This window comes from Centroberyx affinis, unplaced genomic scaffold, assembly GCF_046629955.1.
Source record: "Centroberyx affinis isolate AG114_WGS23_722 - 3 ecotype Tasmania unplaced genomic scaffold, CSIRO-AGI_Caff_v1 ptg000859l_1, whole genome shotgun sequence".
Classification (NCBI taxonomy): domain Eukaryota; kingdom Metazoa; phylum Chordata; class Actinopteri; order Beryciformes; family Berycidae; genus Centroberyx; species Centroberyx affinis.
Window position 1 is genome coordinate 327232 of NW_027279453.1, and position 21451 is coordinate 348682.

The 21451-nt window shown below is 41.0% G+C and overlaps 2 protein-coding genes across 3 annotated transcripts; both read left to right on the plus strand.

Moving 5' to 3' along the window:
• The first annotated feature begins 3813 nt into the window (after nt 1-3813).
• Nucleotides 3814-12482, plus strand: vps33a (VPS33A core subunit of CORVET and HOPS complexes). Of its 2 annotated transcripts, XM_071521118.1 has the most exons (13): nt 3814-3937; nt 4491-4556; nt 4736-4863; nt 4970-5153; nt 5909-6025; nt 6161-6335; nt 6479-6672; nt 7812-7938; nt 8308-8375; nt 9200-9337; nt 9671-9808; nt 9935-10103; nt 11862-12482. In XM_071521118.1, exons 1-13 carry the CDS (start codon nt 3836-3838, stop codon nt 12053-12055), a joined length of 1800 nt encoding a protein of 599 aa, XP_071377219.1. In that variant the 5' UTR covers nt 3814-3835; the 3' UTR covers nt 12056-12482. The 2 variants fall into 2 exon arrangements, with proteins under 2 accessions (XP_071377219.1, XP_071377220.1); XM_071521119.1 differs by lacking the exons at nt 6479-6672; nt 7812-7938.
• Nucleotides 12483-17811: 5329 nt separating this feature from the next.
• cunh5orf34 (chromosome unknown C5orf34 homolog) lies at nt 17812-21304 on the plus strand. The gene is made up of 11 exons (XM_071521130.1): nt 17812-18028; nt 18186-18275; nt 18398-18733; nt 18828-19093; nt 19214-19315; nt 19954-20074; nt 20245-20336; nt 20425-20494; nt 20584-20681; nt 20768-20814; nt 21004-21304. Exons 1-11 carry the CDS (start codon nt 17822-17824, stop codon nt 21186-21188), a joined length of 1614 nt encoding a protein of 537 aa, XP_071377231.1. The 5' UTR covers nt 17812-17821; the 3' UTR covers nt 21189-21304.
• The last annotated feature ends 147 nt before the right edge of the window (nt 21305-21451 follow it).

Below are 21451 nucleotides of genomic sequence, written 5' to 3' on the forward strand. Positions count from 1 at the left end.
CTCTCTTGGAGGCATCTGGTTTAAAGGCCACACTAATTACATCTGTCTTCTCCAATATACCAGAGCGTTTAGGTAGATCTAATCACCAGTTTCAGAGAGGCTGGGATTTCCACTAATGAATTGATTCTCATCCACTGGCCTGATGAGAATCTGAGCACACAGCCACTCCCTTTTGAAGCTGAGCCACAAATGACAGAATAGGTATTCTTAGCAGACAACATATTGAAAACTATATTCAAAAGCAGGGCGTAAAAACATACCGAGATTCTGGGTATAATCTATGATTTGGGTTTATAGCTCCATATAGGGATTTTGAACAGTACTGAGGAACATGGAGGAGTCATGTACCTTTACCAACTGTGGCCATGGTAACAGCAAGATCAGAGGAGGAGAATCAGAATGATTAAACACTGTGTGTGTGTTTGTGTGTGTGTGTGTGTGTGTGTGTGTGTGTGTGTGTGTGTGTGTGTGTGTGTGTGTGTGTGTGTGTACCAGTCTGTGTGTTCACACAAGGGCATGTCTGTACCAACTTTCAAAGCCCATGCATATGGGGTCATTGTTTCAATATCAGTGTCAGTGGATCAGTAGACCTGCTCTCACATCAAGAAATATGGTTGCAATTTGTTACAAATGATCCATCTTGCTTGATTGATTCTCACCATTGCTATAAATAGTATTAATTGAAAAGACAGCATGGTTAGAGGGGGAAAATGAAGACAAGCCAAAGACACAGGATTCTGGGTATATACAGCTGCCTTGTATCCTCCAGCTTTAAATAATGCAGTTAGCGTGCAGAGCACTTACTTCGTTCCTCCATCTCTTTTTTTCACCTCTTCACCCATCTTTCCTATTTCTCCCTCCATCTCTCTACCTCTGCCTTTCTCTCTTGCCTTATGTGATATGAGCTAAGAAACATCTTTCCGTCTTCCTAAACATATTTTATCCTTCTTCCATTCTTTCTCTGTATACATGGCACCATGATAGGCTGACAGAGAGAGAGAGAGAGAGGGGGGGGGGATGAAGACAGAGAGAGAGGTGGCAGCATAAGGGTGTCGTCCAATCACTGTGGTGGTTGTTCATGTGAGAGGAGGCAGCTGCAGAAATCTCAAACCGTTCATTCAGTCTTTTCTCCCCTCCCCCATTTAATCCCCATGCTTCAGGTCTATGTGAGGAGTTGGAGATGGTGGAAGTGGGGGGCGGATTCCAAGCCTTGATTTTCCCATCCTCCCTCCATACTAAGGCTGGTAGCAATGGACTGCAATAAGTCCATGGTGGGTCTTTGCCTCTGTTTACACACAGCGCTCTGACCATCCAAGTGTAATAACCCATGGGTGCAGAACGAGTTATCGTCGTCACAACAAGTAGGCGACTGAGTCACCTGTCCTGTGGCACAGCTGGAGTTGAGCTGCCCTGCCCAGATAAGCACTGGGAGACACAGTCATCATTGATGTTTTCCTCCTAGCCTGCAGGCACCTCAAGCCCCAGTGTGTGCTCCTAAAATCCTGCAGCAACGCCCAGGGACCGCAACCACACAGCCTCCCAAATGACTTACCAGGTCTGTTTTTCTTAGAACAGATCTGCAACAAGGAAGCACCCGTGTTGCAGGAGTGCAGTCAGCCACCAGTCTCATTTTAATGAAGCTTGGGGAGGGGAGCGGAGGGGAGGGGAGGGGAGGGGGGTGTAGGGATGAAGACGGTGGGCTATTATTAAGCTATACACCAAGTGCTTTTTTTTTTAGCATAATCGTTCATGAATGAAGTATTATTAGTAGTAGTATTATCAATCAATTATAGCACCAAAGCATGCTGTAGTTTGTTTCATTTCACATTTCAAAATAAGAAGGTAATCTCAGCTTTAACAATGCCTCTACATGAATGACTGCAATATTCTATTGCATAGCAATGTTTTTAATAAGGCTTTTTTTTTTTTTATCAAGAAACCATTGAAATAACAAAGCAGTCTATCATATGTTCATTTGCATAATTAGCACCTCATATAGGTTAATTAGTCACAGCCTCATGCAGATTCACTGCCTTGCACACATTCATAAAAAGCCATTTTCAAATGGTTCTATAAGTAACTGGCTCATAAAGGCAATGAAAATGTGTTTCATCAAATGAGAAAATACATGCAATGGAATATGCTTCATTGTAGCAGATCATTCTCGTCTCTTGTGAATGAAATCCTTAATTCATTCAATTCGTAAATGAGAAATTGTAATTCACTGAGCTACTGACTGAATGCAATAACCTTACAGTGGTTTATGTTGAGGATGCAATGTTTCAAAATCCTTCGAAGGCGATCGGATACCCTACCTGAGAATCCAGCCCGTCTCCGCTCTCTCCCTCTCAGGAAGCTTGTCAGGGAATGATGCGGACTAAATTTCTGTGCAGCGCTTGGATCCAACCACAAAGTCAGTCATTGCGCATGGTGCCAGTCACCAAAGCCTGTGTTTTTATTTTTTTGCCTACAGGAGTACTTTTGTAGCGTAGGTTCCTGCGCTGCCTGTCGCTAGAGGCACAGCTGATCTCCACACTGCGTGGGAACTCGTCCTCTCTCCTCCGTGGAGGATGGAAAGCCCTTGGTACCCTGGGAAGGAAACCCCTGGATCCAAAGTGATAACATTGATGCTCAAGTGGACAATCATCACCTGCTCCAATTGTCTCTGTAACATGCCTTATCCTGCGTTTTGGTACTTTTTATCCTACATCGTATTGCTATAGAGTGTTCTGTGGTATAATTTTGACCAATATGATATTTTTAAGAATTACTAGGTTATTCAATATTTTTGTCGTAAGGGTCATCTCTGCATTTCACGTTGTGTTCTCTGAAATTACCAGATTGTCTCTTGATAACTTTACTCTTTGGCAGACAACAGATTGGAAACACCGGAGCACCGATCTTCATTAGGCCTATTCCTAAAAACAACTTAATTTGTTGCCACGTTGTTGTCACTTACATTTTCTTTCAGTAAACTGGGTTGAGTTGGGGCTAATATTGTTTTGTAGCAAAATGTAGCTCCAAGACGTGACAAGTGGGTTTCTGAAGACTTCCTCAGTGTCTCAATTTGTATGGAGCTTTGCTCATCTCCACTTTATCCCTTGAAATTGTGAAGACATTGCGCCATCTAAAGGACAAAGTGTCCATTGCACCCAAAAGACAGTGACGTGCGCCTCATATTGTATTGTAAATTATGCCTACCAAAAGAAATCAGTGGAATCAGCACCAAAATGTGAAGACACGCTTATTTTTCCAATAATCTGAATTGATGGTGGTGGTGGCGCAGATACTGATGTGTAATTGTGTTTGGTCATATGATTGCCCCACCTACAGACGAGCAAAGTGAACAAGCGAAGCGAGAGGTTTCACTCCTGCCCACTTCCGTGTTCGCTTTGCCTGTTAGAAAGATGAGCCCGCTCCTTATTCGGTCTCACACTCGGTCCAATGTCATTACGGTGCTATTTGATTTAGCCAAAGAGCGCAATGTTTAAGATGTTAGTAATTGGTACTGGTAGCGTTGTGAGACGTAGACGGTCCTCAACATGGGTAAAACAAAACAAAAACTCTGGTTTCGCGCATGCGTAGAATGATGGTTGTGGATGACTATTATACTCTTGATTGTTTTTGCACAAATTGGCTACTGCATACCTTAGATAGCTTTCCTCTTAGGTAATTAGGGTATTCATCATATGATATTTTTAGATGTACGCTGTTAGCGGACAGGAGTTTCCATAGGCTGGAATAGGATGTGAAATATCTTGATAGTCTAGCTTCTTTGATCATATGATCGCCTCACCGCTGGAGTCACCTGACTTGTTGTGCTGTTGAAGTAAAAATGGCTGCTCACTTATCATACGGAAGAGTTAACTTAAACATTTTGAGAGAAGCAGCACGAAAGGAGCTTCGGGAGTTTTTAGACAAATGTGCGGGAAGCAAGGTAACTAGCATCACAACAATTGCAAACCAGGACTAAACAAATCTTTAACTTACGGTTTCTTCAGCCGTTAGTCACGGACCTGTCAATGGTCGACCGATACAAATACATGGCACAATACTCCAGGATATGTTTATATGTTTGAAAATGTACCAGAATTGGCCAAAAATGTATTTGTACACTTGTACATTTGTGCATATTCATTCTAAATATATCTTGGACTCTGAAAATACATCTATACTTCAAACATACTCCTCTGAGCTTTTGATTACATAGCTAGCATATCTGCAAATATCTCCACGAATGAATGTCATCTACATATACAATACCTTTTGGACATTTTTACCATTTTGAAACGCGTCTCTAAACACATCCTGAAGTACATGTGAAATGTGTTTTTCTTGGTATGGGCGGCTCCGACGGTCATTAGTTTATTCTTTATTCTAACCAACAAATTGTCAGCCAAACAGGTTATAGAAACCATCGTTTCCACATGCAGATATTGGTCCAGCTGTCGGTAATGAGATCTCTAACTTCATGTGCTTTTGCTCTCCAGGCCATAGTTTGGGATGAATATCTGACAGGACCTTTTGGACTGATAGCACAGTATTCCTTATTGAAGGTAAGTTTTGTCTGTTCACATACTGTTTTTGTGTAGCAGAATAACCTCACAGCCCAGGCTTGGATCAGGATGAAACAGATCTGAAGTCAAAGGGATACTTCACCTGTGATGCATCTGTTTGTTATTTTTCTACTATAGAGATAAATGGGGTGCTGTATCATTATGACTGTGTCTTTCAGGAACATGAAGTGGAGAAGATGTTCACCCTCAAGGGGGGCCGCCTCCCACCCGCTGACGTCAAAAATATCATCTTCTTTGTCCGTCCCAGACTGGAGCTTATGGACATCATCGCTGAGAATGTCTTTAGGTTTGTTTTGTCGAGGCATTTTCTCCACATCACAGGCAGACGGTCAAGTGTATTTCCCATTTCCGCAGCATTTTAACACTCTCACCCTCATTTATGCACCTTTTAGTGAGGATAAGATGCATTCCCGTGACTTCCACATCCTGTTCGTGCCGCGGCGGAGCATGCTGTGTGAACAGCGGCTGAAGGAGCAGGGCGTGCTGGGCTCCTTCACCAACATTGACGAGTATATCCTGGACCTGATTCCCTACGATGGGGACCTGCTCTCCATGGAGTCTGAGAGCGCTTTCAGGGTGTGTGCAACCTGTACCTGCCAACTGTGTCCACTACTGTCCTGCCATACAAACACAAACAGCAGTAACTACTAGGGATGGGACGATTTACTTATCTCACGATACAATTCTATACGCGATATGGGGTTCACGATTCGATACAACCGCGATATGATGTAATAAATAGAAGTTCAATGACAACAAAGTGTGACTGTGCAGAATTATGTTTATTTCTGAGACACAAATCTTTCTAGCAATGGCACTGGCTTGCTAGAATGTAAACAACAATTTAAAAATGTCTTTACAAAGTGGAAATAATAGAATTTTCAAGCCGTCGCATTTGTGATTACTACAGCAGAATAAAATGTAGCTAATATCACAATTCATTTTTCTGCCCCACGATACGTATTGTCACATTTTTGTATTGCAATATATTGAATTTCAATATATCATCCCATAGTAATTCTATTTGCATGCTATAAAGGTCAATGACTAGAGTTTAGATTTCAAATCAACAGATTTGAAATTCTACCTATAATTTCTGTTCAATGATATACAGTGCAGTTTTGCAGATAATAGATAAGCGATGCAGTGATTTTTTTTTTCAGTTTCACTACTACTGCTCTCTGGCTTTGTAGGTCAGTGTAGTTGGGTGTGATAGTTGTTCGAATTACTAAGTTCACTAGAAGGAAATCTTTAAAATTCCACACCTCATCAGGATTTATAGCTCTTATATGACTCACATGACTCATTTCACCCCCTTATGTCTCTTGCAGGAGTGCTACTTGGAAAATGACCAGACAAGCCTTTACCACACCGCCAAAGGCCTCATGACCTTGCAGGCGCTGTATGGCACTATACCGCAGATTTATGGGAAAGGAGAATGTGCGCGGGTGAGTACGAGGTGTGAGGTGGAATAATGTTGCATGGAAAAAATAACGACAAGTGAAACTGTTAGTTACACCCGGACAGATACTCGGCAGCGGTCAGATATGTGAATTGTTCAAAGAAGGATATTCTCTTCGCAGCACGTAGCCAATATGATGCTGAGGATGAAGAGAGAGTTTGCTGGCAGTCAGAATCAGATCCTGCCAGTGTTCGACACCCTGCTGCTCCTGGACCGTAATGTTGACCTGCTCACCCCTCTGGCCACGCAGCTCACCTACGAGGGCCTCATTGACGAGATCTATGGAATCACTAACGGTCAGGATGAACTTTTGGATTTCTTCTCATCGTATTTCAAGTGTTGGGTCTAATGTATGCTGTGCTTCTTCTGTTTTCTGACTTCTCTTTTCCCTCGTTCTCATTATTGTTTCCTCTGGTCGTGTGCATCCTCTGAAACACAGGTTACGTCAAGTTGCCCCCTGAGAAGTTTGCGCAGAAGAAGCAAGGTGAGGCGGGTAAAGATTTACCCACAGAGCCTAAGAAGTTACAGCTCAACTCAGCAGAGGAATTGTATGCGGAGATAAGGGACAAGAATTTCAATGCTGTTGGAGCAGCGCTCAGCAAGAAGGCCAAAATCATTTCTGCTGCCTTTGAGGTTGGTGTCACCTCAACTCCTTCCTCTTACCTTACTTACATACTGTGAAAGAATTGTAATGTTAGGGTGTCTTTTATAATATGAGAGGACAAACTCATGCAGTTGCAATGTATGGTACTTTCAGGTAGAGCTTGGTGATATGGTTGAAATCAATATCACAATAATCATAAGGATTTTTTCCCCTATATCAATATACATATCACAATATGACTTATGTGTGCAAAATCCCGTTAAATAATCAAACTGATGTTCATCACATTGAACTGCATGGTGTTGTTAAGTGTGATGTCATTTTGTCAGAGGTTTGAAATAGAATTAGCTTGTTATCATCAATTTGACAACAGATTTGTGTATCATATCAAAATATTTTCATATCATCCTGATATCATTCCACTAAAATATGATAAGCGATAATATTGAATTATTGCCCAGCCCTACTTCCAGGAAGCCATCCTACATCTCTGCAAGTATCTATCCAGACACTTCAGATAGTCCAATCTGATCATAATCTCTGAGGCAATTTGCCGCAAAGGTCATAACAGAAAACCGATAGGTTAGGCAAGTGATGACATTCGCCCACAGATAAGATAAAGTACTAATCTTTCAAGCGTAATGCTTGACAAGGCCACAATAATAGAATTCTTATTTTGGCTTTTGGTAATCTCCTTACTGTATATTGTCTCGTCTATTGATGTGTCATTAGCTCACTTGTAAACCAATGTTGTTTGATGTTGGGCTCTCTGGGTTTTTGTGTGTGTGTGTGTGTGTGTGTGTGTGTGTGTGTGTGTGTGTTGTCATTGATGGTGAATTTGTGTAGATATGCAGTAGACAGAGATAATATTTTGTGTGAGAGTTGTGGTTTATAGAGAGACTTGGACAGGGGTTAAACTGTTTTTTGTCTGCTAATATAATTAGACAAAAGGGCCTCTACTTCCCCACCTCACCTTTAGGTGTTGTCATCTTAATTGTCTGTCTTGCCCAGACCTGTTTTACATCTCATTTCATTTTCTGCTGTGCTGTATGATGGATTTTTGATAGTAATCAAATTGGTTTACATTATTTAAATGCTTTTTCTGAGGTGCCATGTTTAATTTATTAACAGCTTGGCAAATTAAGTGATATTCGTTCTTGTCTTTCAGGAGCGGCATAATGCTAAAACAGTGGGAGAAATAAAGCAGTTTGTGTCTCAGTTGCCTCACATGCAGGCGGCACGCAGCTCGCTGGCCAACCACACTTCTATAGCCGAGCTTATCAAGGACATCACCAGTGCGTAAATAACTTTCTCTTCTTTCCCTTTCAATCCCGTCAAATCTCATTTCATCTCTTCCATTGCAATTCTCAGTGGGATGCCCATATTTTCATAAACGGAAAATAAAGCGTTGTGCACTGTGAAGATTTGGCAGTGGAATAAAAATAGTAAAAAAAAAAAAAAGAAGCCATTATCCATCAACCCCAGGGTACATCTGTTTGAGGTGAAAATATAAATCACCTAAATAAAAAACTTCCAACTTCCCAACCCAAAAAGTTATGCCTTGGGTTTTTTATTAGTGCCATTTTCTATCTCTGTTTGCCAAAGAATACCTTTTTATATTATAGTTTTTAAGCATTCACCAAATTAATGTCTCTTTTTTTCAGCATCTGAGACCTTCTTTGATAACCTAACAGTGGAGCAGGAGTTTATGACTGGAGTTGATACAGACAAGGTATTCTCCACCCTTCCACCCATTGTTTCTCTGAGGCAGTTTTGTCCTTAGAAAGTAGAAGGAGGCTATATTGCATGCTCAAGCTCTCACTAATGCCTTATGGTCTTTATTTCACTATCATGGAGACTGCTGTTGATCCACATGTAGATTTACAATCCATGTGTTCCTGCTCGCATCCTTATGCCTGTGGTAGCATTGTCCGTATGTATTAATTCATTTACGAGTTATCTACATTTCTACATAAATACCTTTGTGAAATATGATTATTTTGTAAGTTTAAAAACAATCAATGTTGTTTAATGCTATCTTACCTGTAATATCAGCTACATCTTCTACATGCTATGTGAATTAATGATGCAAGATCTGGAGATTAGAGTACTGCATTGTCAATTTATTCCATAATTAGACACATTGTAAATTAAAAACTCATACGATAAGTTACATTTCAGGCATCTATAAGCCTATTGTCAAGTTACAGCTAATTCATTGAGATGTACATGTTCTGCTGTGATTTTCAGTGGACAAAAGAACATCAAAAGAACATCAGTCTATGGAGTCTTAGTTGAAGAAATGTGTTTATCTGAGTGTCATGCACTTAGTCTGTATGGAGAACAGTACAGCCACATACTGTATATCACCTGGTACCACAGATCAGCCAATAGCAGATGGCAATTTCAGTAGCATGCTTTTTACCATTAGATGTCAGGATTTACACAGATTTGGGTTTGGGGTTGAGTTACTCTCTAAGATGGAACAGTAACAAACAAAAAGTGTGGCATGCCATGATACAAAAGAGTTAAGTCTGAATGATCTTGATGATCCAGGTGAACACGTACATCGAAGACTGCATTGCCCAGAAAGATCCCCTGATCAAGATTCTGCGTCTGGTGTGCATGCAGTCTGTCTGCAACAACGGCCTCAAGCAAAAGGTGTTGGACTACTACAAGAGGGAGATTCTCCAGGTACAATATACGAATTTAAGCTTTCCCTATACAGTTATTGTTTTAGGACACTTGCTGTTTTTCATGATCAGCTTTAATTTGGTGGTGTAGTAGTTAAGGCTGAGCCTGATCAGAAAATCAGAAAATCATATCTTCTCTACCTCCCTGTATCCCTGTTGTCATTCCTGCTGTGTGAACAAAGAGAAACTAGTGAACCAGAGTGTACTGTGCTCTTCTTTTTTTAAATAATCACTTACGTCTTCTTGATTGAATGAATAATTGAAACTGGCTGGTGGCTGGTTTGTTGATAACACCTCCCTATAGCTCCAATTTTTTTTTTTCTGTTTTGTCAAGACCTATGGTTATGAACACATGCTAACGCTGAACAACCTAGAGAAGACGGGTCTTTTGAAGCCCCAGACAAGCTCCAGGAACAACTACCCCACCATTAGAAAGACCCTTAAACTGTGGATGGAGGACGCCAATGAGCAGGTAAGTCCTGTTGATGAGATTTATGGGCCACTGTAGAAAAGCACTTTAAGAACTGAGCCAGGAGAAGTTTTAAGGGTGTGAGGACCTCGACTGACCTCTGGACTGGGTGTGTTTTGCTCTCTTCAGAACCCCAACGACATCTCCTACGTGTACAGTGGCTACGCTCCGCTAAGCATCCGACTGACCCAGGTCTTGGCGCGGCCTGGCTGGCGCAGCATCGAAGAGGTTCTGAAGATGCTCCCAGGCCCCCACTTTGAGGAGAGACAACAGCTGCCCGCTGGGCTTCACAAGAAACGTAAGAGCCGATACAAACCGGGGCTGCAGTTTGCCCCGCCGCTCACCAAATGGAAAAAAAGTAAATGACCTCCTGGGTGCTGCGTGTAGATAAGACATGGCTTTGTTCCCGTCATGTCAAATGCTGAACAGCAGCAGATTTATTGCACAATGTTGACAATAGGACAGGGCGAATGTCAGAGTCTCTGTTTGTGCAGGTTTTTGTGTGTCTGTGCTGATGAGAGGGATGGATAGACGGGACTGTGGTTAATTTGGCAGTGACCACCAGTATTTTCCTCCAATTTCCCGCAGTCTTTTCATATTGGCTATTGCCGTTGTAGGTGTTGCACTGATGTGAATAATGAATTTAATTATACACTCAATGTGAAATGTGCTAATTAGAGCTGTGACTTTGGGTATTAGACAGTTGACTTGTTTGTGCATGTCCTCCCCACATTGAATTTTAAAAGGCGATAATAGAGGACTCTATCTAAGGGAGGGTGATGGCTAAATTAGTATTTTCAGAATCGAAAATAAGGTCCTTAAGCAGATTGGGCTTTGCCTTTTTTTATATTCAGTTGTGTTTAGTTTCACTGAGTGATGGCACAAATTTCAATGAGATACCATATCAAAGTAAAATGTAACCCAGTCACACATTCCCATATAAATATATTAAATACCCTGAATAAATTAAGAGAATAATACAGTAATAAGGATAATTATTCATTGTGTAAAATAAATAAGATTAGTTGTGTTTCTAGACACGACGATTCTTCTGAAAATTCTGTTGATGACACTTGGTAAGCTAACAAAGGTGTTAATTAGTGCTGTAAAATTATTATTTCCTTGTTTAAAACAACAGTTAACCTGATTGATGTAACTTGGTCACAACACAAGTCAAATTGTGTAAAAAAGTAAAAAAAAGTTGTTTTATGCTTGGAAATCAATATAATTCGAGGTTGCATTGAGTTATATTGTGGTGCGTTCACCTCTGTTTTGGAAAAATTTGCATTTTGTGAAACTAACATAGTAACTCCATTCAAATGTATTGCAACTCAATTGAAATGTATTATGCTGTGTTTGAGTACAAGCTTATAAAATGCAGCTTTTGGCTAGAAACTGCAATGAATACATTTATTTGGATTAGAGATTAGGTTTATGTTGTGCAACAGTAGAAAATAGATAATATAGGGTGAATTACATCCTGTTTTACAACATGTCAGGTTTTTAAGAGACCCTTAATGGTTCTTCAGCATTTTGAAGTGGATGGCTAGCAACCCAATTGATCCAATTTCAAGAATCCAGTGAACTGGTGTTCCTTTTTTCCCTGCAGATTGTGGAGATAAGAACTGAACACTGAACAAACACACACATAAAGGATCCTAAACACACAAACACACAACAAAGACTATACATTTAGTTTGATACGTTTTATTTTTATTTTTTAATTTCTATTATTTCACTGTTGCCGGCTTTAAACTTAAAGTATACCTTGGTTATTGTTTTACTTACCTCAACCCTACCATAAAGGAGTTGAATGGTCTTTCCTGAGTCGGGTGTCACCCTAGCTTAAACAAACCTGGAATCTGAGACGTGTTCTTACCTTCTTTCTGGTCCATGTGGGTTACAAAAACATACAGGAAAGTAATTGTGTGTGGTGTGTAGTCTTAGATGATTTTGAGTCAAGTGTTCATCTTTCCTGCTTAGTGAACTTCATGTCTACCAGCCTACCCAGAAGTCCTGTGTCTGACCTTCCCGCTCTCCTCTCACTGTCTTACAGGCCAACAGGGGGAGAACAGGACTACACTGGTCTTCTTTCTCGGAGGAGTGACGTACGCAGAAATAGCGGCTCTGCGTTTCCTCTCCCAAATGGAAGACAGTGGGATGGAATACATTATTGCCACCACCAAACTCATTAATGGTACCAGTTGGATCAAATCCCTCATGGACCGGCCTGAATCCCAGACCCCCTGAGTCACCTTCAGTTAGGAGGTGCACGCACACCTGCGCACATCAAACACTCTTATCGACCAGAAGACCTTGGCGGCTGTTTTTATGTCCATATCAATGTACTGCAGGTGTGTCATTGATGTCTGCACTGGTGAGACAGCAGCTGGCTCTTTAAGGTTTCCCAGTCCTTTATTTGCACCCTCACAATATAATGTAAAGTTGCCCTGATGGAACTCTTTACTGTAGATCCCCTTGCCCTCATCAGTTTGGTCATTGCTCTACTAAGCAGCTGCACTGTATATATGTATGTATGTATGATGGAAAGCTTTTGGATGTTTGTGTTAATGTATAACACAATAAAACATATGTACTTTGATTTGCATTTTGTTTAGACTTTCTTTTGTCTTTTTTGAGCTGTTTTGTGTTTGGCTGTTGCCTGAATAAAGTCTGTTGCCTGAATAAAGTCTGTTGCCTGAATAAATCTGTAAATTAAGTGTTCACAGCTAACTGAAATTCATCTTCATATTACATGGTTATATTGGAACTTTCTGTACATATTGTTGCTCATGGATCATTTGCAGAAAGGCAAGATGGTTGTGATCAGGGAGAGGAGAAGAAAGGAAGAGATGGGAGCGTATCCATCAGCAGCGGTCCAGCTCTCTGAAGGAGCAATTATCCCAGTAAACAGGCCTCCTGATCAGCCGATAATGGCCCTCTGCTGTCTGGAGAGCTTAGCCCATAGCAGCCCATGATTTGACAGCGCAGGATGCTGATTAAATTAGGAAGCCATTTGCTCCATGTTCCGGTAGCGGATAACTGTGCTGGAGGAGGGAGTTTGATCTCTGTTCCAGTCAATAGCTTCTCCGTGCCTTACACTATGAACATAGTGAGACACATTGACAGCAGCCAGATATGTCGGTGAGCTTGATTTCTATTTTAAGTGCTTCCCTGTTGTTGATAGGTTACCAGACTGGAAAACAATTCTGCTTAAAGTGAAAATACTTAAATTGTAAATTTTGTTTGATATACAAAATCTCAAAATCTTACTGTAGATGTTCTCTGTTTGAGGAGCAGGTGCACTGTGTGGCTTAACTTTCCATTAGGAAAAACCCAAGGGTTTCAGACCCTTGTAATCAGTTTAATTGCTTTTGGCTCCTCCTCTGCCATAAGGACTAGAAACAGGCAAGGCAACAGACACCAACTTGGACTTCTGGGCTGGCAGCACAGGAGCCCACTTACTGATCAGCTCCTGTCCTACACCAACAACACAAAGGTAAGATTGATTTAAGGCTGTTACTATTAAAATTCATGCATGTTTTACGCTTTAAGATTTAAGATAAGTCTTTACAGCCTGTGCCAAGACAATGCATTTATACTCTATGGTTAAATAAGTGAAAGGTACACTGTATCACTATATTACTAATATTTGTTTGAATGGTTTTTCAAGTTCTACATCATTATCAGACAGACATACATGACAAGACAGCATAATTTTTGACAAAATTATTTTCTTACTCTAGAATGGTTTATAGCTGTGCTTATGTGTAAATTTGCATGTACTGTGTTCAAATAACGTCCTGGCAAAGCAGCCACTGTCAAAGACAGAAACAAAAAGATCTTGCCTTAAGAAATCAACACATTTCTAACTGTTGATTGTTGGGCATGTTTGATTTCTCCATCTGAAAACACAGAGCAACAGTCTACATTATTTCTGGGTCTAAACCAATGGAGAGCAGATCAATACTGAACCCATTTAGTGCAATTTGCAAATAAATTATTAATAATGGTCCTCTGATAATGCAGCCAAGGCTCAGCATGTACAAGCCTGGATACTATTATGGGAGCTTCTTCCCACAACAGTTCTGATTCAATTAACCAAAAACATTTAACTTAATTAGTAGTCTATAAAAGTGTGCATTTTCTGTGTTTGTCAAATAACTTGTTTTTCATCTTTTAGAGTAGAATTGAGGCTGAAGGGGTAAATATGACACAAATGTGTGTGTGTGATTGCAGAACAATGGGACGAGGAGAAAACATGGGACACTTGAGTGAACACACAGTTCGCAGGCAGAAGACACATGTGCCTCTGGATGTGGAGCCTTTGTCCATCCGCTTCCTCCGGACATTCAGAGAGATTCTCAAATTCATCCTCTTCAGCTACACAGTACTGTTCGGTGCTCTGCTCCTGGCCCGATGGACCACTTATTTTATGGTGGCAAAGTAAAAATTAACAGGACAGCAGCAGACTGTCAGTGAAGAACGAGCCTGTTCTTGGACGTACAGCTCTTTAACAATTATGAAGCTGAAGGAGACCGTATTGGGATTTGCAGTCTTAATGCATTAATGTGATTATTATTAATTTTGTACAGTAACAACTGGTGGGAGGTGATCATTTTTAAGTATTAGTGACGTGTTTGAATGTGCAATCTAGAAATTTTTCAAAATGACCACAAGTATAAAACATGTGTGTTTGGTTGTGTAAAAAGTACATAGCCTAAATGTTGTTGTATGCTTGACTCCCAGATAAAAAGGTATAAAACTGTATAGCCTACATTTTTTTTAACCAGCCAGCACCTTTTTGTCAAAATGCTGATTGTTTCTAAACAAAGCACATCCTTGGTGACTAAAGTCTAGATAACAATGGGGAGAATTGGCCTCTGCACAGAATAGTCATTTAAACACGTTCGCTCCTAGTGCTAACTTATCGTGAATGAAATATGTGTGAAATTAAAGTATTTGTCATTTCACTGCATGGGGACCCCCTTGAACCCTATCAACTATTGGAGCCCAGTTTGGGAGCAATTAGCCAAAGTAATAGTTTTAGGGTGACATTTTTTCTTCTTCCCATTTGTTTGTTGCTAGATCATTGGGAATGCTTAAGGACTGAGGAGTACAACTGTTACTTGATAGTTTGGATATTGACACAGGCTTGGGTGTGTTCAACAAGCGGCTGTGTTCAACTGGCCGTCACGACAATGGAGGAGCAACTTCTCTGATACAAGCACACTAAACAACGCTGTACCCCTACATCGTTATGATGAATGAGTTGTGATCAATCACTCGATAGCAACAAAACAGGACCGCGTTCTGGTTGGCACAGTTAAGTGTTGGCCACGGACGTACACAGACATTTTGAGGGGCAGTGGCTCATTGCAACCCCTCCCCCCCCCCAAACCCACCCCCACAATTCCTAATCCTGACTTTGGCAAACAACATCATATGAAATGGTATGTCCAAACACACACTTGTCTCTCTAACACACGCACTTCAACTACTGCATGCACCTGGATGAAAAACTGATCCATTTGAAAGTGTCAACACCATTACAACAATTTGTAATGCTTAACACCTCGTACACAATTCACTAGAGTCGACTCCAAAAGAGTCGATTCTTGATTCCATCACATCGATTCTGAGAATCGATTCTAAAAATAAACGGAATCGGAGTCGACTCCAAACTCTGGAATCGTAGAAACTGTTTCATTTAAATCAATTTGTAATTAATTAATTCAGATTTAGGTCTATCTATACTAATCTGTGTTTGATTGCCTTGGTCTGATCCATTTCACAACAAGTGGGGGGGGGGGGGTTCATTTGGAATCGGAATCAACTCCAAAAAATTTGGAATTGTCCATCCCTACAATTCATGTTCGCTAGTTCCACTGGCGCCGAAAATCACTCAAGTCAATGGAGGACCTCTGTAATGGAGTAAATGCAACGCACCCTTGTGGACAGCGGCTCCGCTCACAACGGAGTGGCGGATACTTTGGAAAGTTTCAAAGTTTGTGTTAGTGATCACACCACCCAAATGAATGGTTGGCATAGCAACTATCCAAACAATACCATGAGTGAATAAGATTTTACCAAACAATGTATGTACTTTTTTAAAATATATTTTATTATTTGACATAAATAAAATATTGTGATTATTATTTTTGATGAAAATATGTTATCCATCCTTTTTTCAGTGCTAGTTTTGGTATAAATAACCAGCCTGTATAAGACAAATTACTTTTTCGAGCAAGCTATACTCACAATGAAATTATTATATCAATAAATAATTAATTAAATCAATAATTAAATGTACCATTTTATTTTGAATTACTCAAAATGAGATTATTAAATGTACTATTTTATTTTGAAATATTCCATTAAAACAAACCACTTATTCTTATAAACATTTCGTAGTAGCCCTTTTCACAGTTGCACTTAAAGGAATAGTTCACCCAAAAATGAAAATTCTGTCATCATCTACTCACCCTCATGCCAGTTGAAACACAGGTGAAGTTTGTCCATATAAGGGAGGTTGCCAGCACAACTCCATAGCAGCCTTCTCCAAAACAACTGAAGTCAGTGGGGACCAGTTCTTCAGAGTTCCAAAAAGACCTACAGTATATTTACACCATCATTTAGTGCAAATCTTAACTACAGCTGATTGATTTGCAACAAATAATGGTGTATAGGTCTTTCTATTCACAGTGTGATTGTTTGACTGTGCTTGTTTTTGGACAACCTCCCTGTGTGTTCTATGGACTAACAAATTTCACCTGTGTTTCATTTGGCATGAGGGTGAGTAGATGATGACAGAATTTTCATTTTTAGGTGAACTATTCCTTTAATTCAAGTTAGCGTTTCCCAATGTCGTTTTTCATTACAACTGTCTTCATTTCCCAAAGACACTTACCCAACAGACGTATTTTCGAACTCCAGTTTCCCCAAGGAGGTTTTCATAATAACCAGAGACTTTTCACAAAAGACAATCAACAGCAAGGGGGCGGTATTTAGTGCTGATTGTCTAATTCTTGCCCTTGGCTGTGCAGCGATTTTGGCGTAGTGGCCTTTTCCCATAGAGATACATTAGAAAAGAAACACCTGTAAAAAAAAAAATAACATTTTTAAATCATTGGGTCCATTTTCTTTAGAAGCCACCAAGAGCCGTATCCAGCTGTACATTTTTGTGCTCTGTTAACTCGCCTCTAGGCCAAGCCAGGCACATTCACCGTAGAGATGGGCAATACCAAAATTCGATATTGTATTCGATACCGGTAACAGTTTTATCGGTACCTATATCAATACTAATACTGAGTATTTCTTAAATAACCATATGATTTTAAATTATAGTGATAGTAATTACTTTTTAAATGATTATTATTAATTGGTACGGGTCAAAAAAATATGGAAGGGAAAACTGAATTCTGAAGGAGACTCTGGACTGCACGTTTTGTTACTAGTCGCGCTTCGCGATGACGTTTGCGGTGCTCGGAAATAGGGGCAGAGTGAGAGCTCTCCTCTTTTTCCTACTCTTTGGAAACACTGCCCGAGAGTTGTAAGCCACTTCATTCTTGCCTTAAAATCAAGGGCCCACTAGCGTAACGACCAGGGACAGATGTGGCTATGTTCCTGACATTGGTGGTTAAAAGTTACAACATCCAGACACCTTTATAGTAGGCTTATACGCAAAAACAGAAACTACGAAACAAGCACGGCGTGCCGTCCCGTGCTGACCTACTGTCTTGCACGGAGATGATACACACAGGGAAAGCCATACAATAATGTACGTGTTTGTCATGATTATGTTTTGACCGTAAAAAGACAACAGTGCGGCAAGGAAGCCCATTGTTTTGTTTCCCGGTTTCAACCAACGGACAGTTACTAGGGCGCGCAACCACAACAAACGTCTCCTCCTGATGACGTTGACGTTGCCAAAGAGTTATCACTGTGAGTTTGAGTTCAGCGTTTCTACAACTTAGGTAACTTTTATGAAGTGCTGCCAGATCACATACAGTTTTAATGATGGCAGCCAACGCCAGTGTCAGTTTGATGATCATGTATGAGGATGAGTCGGTGGATGTTCGCTACGGAGACGGATCCCAGTTACAACTGTCGCCGTGCGGCTCTGAGTTCATGCTGGTGAAAGCCCCAGACCCATCCGGACATCCTCTGCAGACCACACACACAGTCCGACAGAGGTCAAGGTTCACCATCAGCACCTACAAGGTACTAAAGATGAATACACACCAAATTAGGCTGTTTTATACAGGCCTGATGCTGGTTGGTTAGTATTCTGAATGCATGGTGTGGTTCTCGGTAAGGCATTTCTTGCTTACTTGCTTAGGCTAATATCCTCTTTAAAGTGATGATGATGATTTTGTAGGATTTGATGGAAGCTGCGTTGGTATTCAGGAATAAGTATGCCACTCGGCCATACCTGCCAGAGGAACTCATCCCTGCTGTCCTCAAAAAGGTACGAAGGGCTTTTCTGCTGACTCAGTACTAGTCCTTCAGATTAAAAGTCTTCTGCTCAGGCTGTTGTGTATGCTAACAGTATACAGTATCAGCATCTGTGTCTCCCTATCCCCCCTACAGCCTTTCTTCAGTATTGACTCAGATGTGGAGTGGCCCAAGTCGTCTTCCTGCGACGCCGAGCTCAGACCCGGCGGTGAGACCATCGTCAGGTCAGCAGAGGGACGGGCCGCCCTGACGCTGTCGTCCTCAGGGGAAGACTTCTCAGTCGAGTTCACCTGCAGCCTCAGTCAGGCTGTCAATCAGCACCACAGGACGCACGGCCTTAGCAGAGAGCCTGATGGCTGGCCAGTCAGTCAGCAGCACCAGAGAGGCAAAGATGAGACCAAAGAGGTTCGGGGTAGAGGAACCAGAAAGAACGAGCCGCTCAGATCGCGGTCTTGTTCTCCTCTGCCCAAGGTAATGCTTCCCAGCAACATTTCAGTGCTCATTTCTATCTCATTTTAATCTGATTTTATTCTATTTCTCTTCTCTTCTCCTCTTCTCTTCCAAGCCAGAGGAGCTGTACCAGTCGACCACAGTGGTCCAGCATCACTCCTGCTCCGGTGTCGCCCCCATGTGGCGCTACCCTCTCTCCCTGGCCCGCCACCACTGGACCTCTCGCCTCTCCAAGCCTCCTGGAGATATCGCAGCAGAGGGAAGAAGAGTTTCCAGCCAGGCAGATGGGAGGATAAACATAACAGCTGGACACAGAGAGGAGAGAAGGTCTCGTCTGCCTGAGGCGCTGCCTCTCACGTGTCCCTCGCCTCATCAGCACAGGTTCACTCATTAATTGACTTGAATAAATCGAGCAAACAAGGTACACCAATTAAAGATGTTCAGTGACAGATTTTACATGTGTAATATATACGTAGCATTAAATTGGTTAATGTGTTTAAGGTGGAAGTTTAAAGACCCCCTGGCCCAAGGCGAGGAACAATCAGACCAAAATCCTCCAGAAGAGCTGGTCAAAGTGATGTGGTGCCAAGGAGTCATCTACAGGTACGCAGCTCATTAGGTTTTCAGGTTCCCACGGGCCTTAAAATCCTTGAAAGTGTGATGAGTTGAGAAAAATAAAATAAAATAAATGGTTTCACCATGATTTCTTGGCTTGACATGATCATGAGTAAAAATTGAGGCCTCTGTGATGTCTAATTTTGACCAATGTCAAGACCTTGACAGTCATTGAAAAGTCCTTGAATTTGATCTCCTAAGTGAGTGTGGGAATGTAGTGTTTCTCGATAGATAATGGCCTTTATTCATCAAAACACTTTCACTCTATTTTGACTTTGTGCATTTTATTGTAGAATCATTTCAGAGAATGTAATACAAAACCTAAAACCTAAAACCCAAAACCTATTACCTATTACAAAATGCAAACCTATTAGTGGTTTGGTTAAGGTAGAAATAAGACAGATCATAAGAAAAAATATCACAAAAATGGGAAAAACAAGTATGAAGTGTTCATTTTGACATTGAGAACTTTTTTCATAAATCACAACTTTCTGATTGAATTTTGTTCCACATTCAACCTTTCTGTGTAAGACCCCTCCATAAATGAAGACAAATGTGTTTGCAGTGATACATATAGCATGCATCTAGACTGTAAATGTGTGTTTGTGTGTGGGTGTCTTGTGTAGGATCCTTGGTGGAGCTATCTCAGTCATAGAAGTTTCCCCAGGAGATGGATCAGTCATGCGGTCAAACGGTGTCCTTAACAGTTATTTCACCCACCACAAAACTGAGCTCCAGTCAGGGCAGGTGAGCTTCAGCCCGTCATGTAGCTGCCATACTGCATGTCATATAGTCTGATCTATTCAATGTAGCATGTTACCCTGCTTTGGGATACAAAGCCTCTTAAGCTAAAGCAACAACAGTTATTTGGGTCTTTGCATAATTGGGCTAATTTATGCATCGTGTCTGTCTCCCAGGTGAAAGAGGTAACATACCACCTGAACAGCCTTCCACCTGATGTCCCTGGGCAGCTCTACTCTGTGGACTCTATTGTGAGTCGTGCAAGCAGGTAACCGACCACTATAACACAGTGGGATGAATCTGATGGCTGTTCTCTGTCATTTGAGTCTCTGACTATCACATTGCTGTTTTTCCAGGATCCTCACTTGCTACAACCAGGCCAAGCACTCGTTAAAGCTCCCTGCCACACCTAGCTGCTTGCAACAGGTCAAAGACTCGGCCCATACATGTTAAGTGATGTATTTATTTACATACTGTTCGGGCTTCTAAATACATTTTTATTATTTTGTTTACAGGACAGACATTTTTCTGAGCCAGTGGTATTTGAAGAAAACCTACCTAACCTTGTGCCTATAGATCATCACATTATAGTCACACAGACGGTACACAGTGGGTGAGTTATATTTCACTGAGCTATTATTACTAACAGCTTTAAAATCACGTTCATGTAATGTTGAGTGATTTTCCATCCATTTTCAGGTCAGACCTTGTAGCTGCAGAACTGGAGAAGATAAAACGATTCAACTGTATCCTTGAACTCTGAGATGATTATAGAAGGTACAAGGGGCTGTGGACATAAATATTATGATTGGGGTTTGAAATTGTACTTGTTTTACATGTTTAGAACACTATACTAGCTGGCAGTCCAGTTACCTGCTACTGTAGATAATCTTTCTGAGTGAAAACGTGTGTGTTCTTTAACATCCTGTGTCCAGTTCTGCTGGAGAACAGTAATGTGCCGAGAAGTGCTAAAGTTTCTTCAGAACTGGGATGTAGTTCTGCAGAAGAGGAGACTCATAGTGAACCAGTGACTGAGAGCTGCATTGCTGACGCCCTGCAGAGAACATCTAAAGCCATACAGGACATTGATGCTCTCATATCGGCAACCACACTCACTTGAAATAGTCCGGCTCGAGAGAAAGAAGAAGAAGAAACTATGTGAAAGGTTGTCATAGTTGCCATGCTATTGGGACTTTACAGTTGTTTTACCACTATGTATATACACTATTAATTAAATCAGGGTTGTTGAACTTGTATTTAACTACCTTGTAACTTGTATTTAACTACCACTATGCCAGTTGTACAAACACTGGTATGAATTTATATTCAAGGGCAGCAACATTAACAGAAAATGTTTGACCAAACCCCAGTTATTTATGGCAC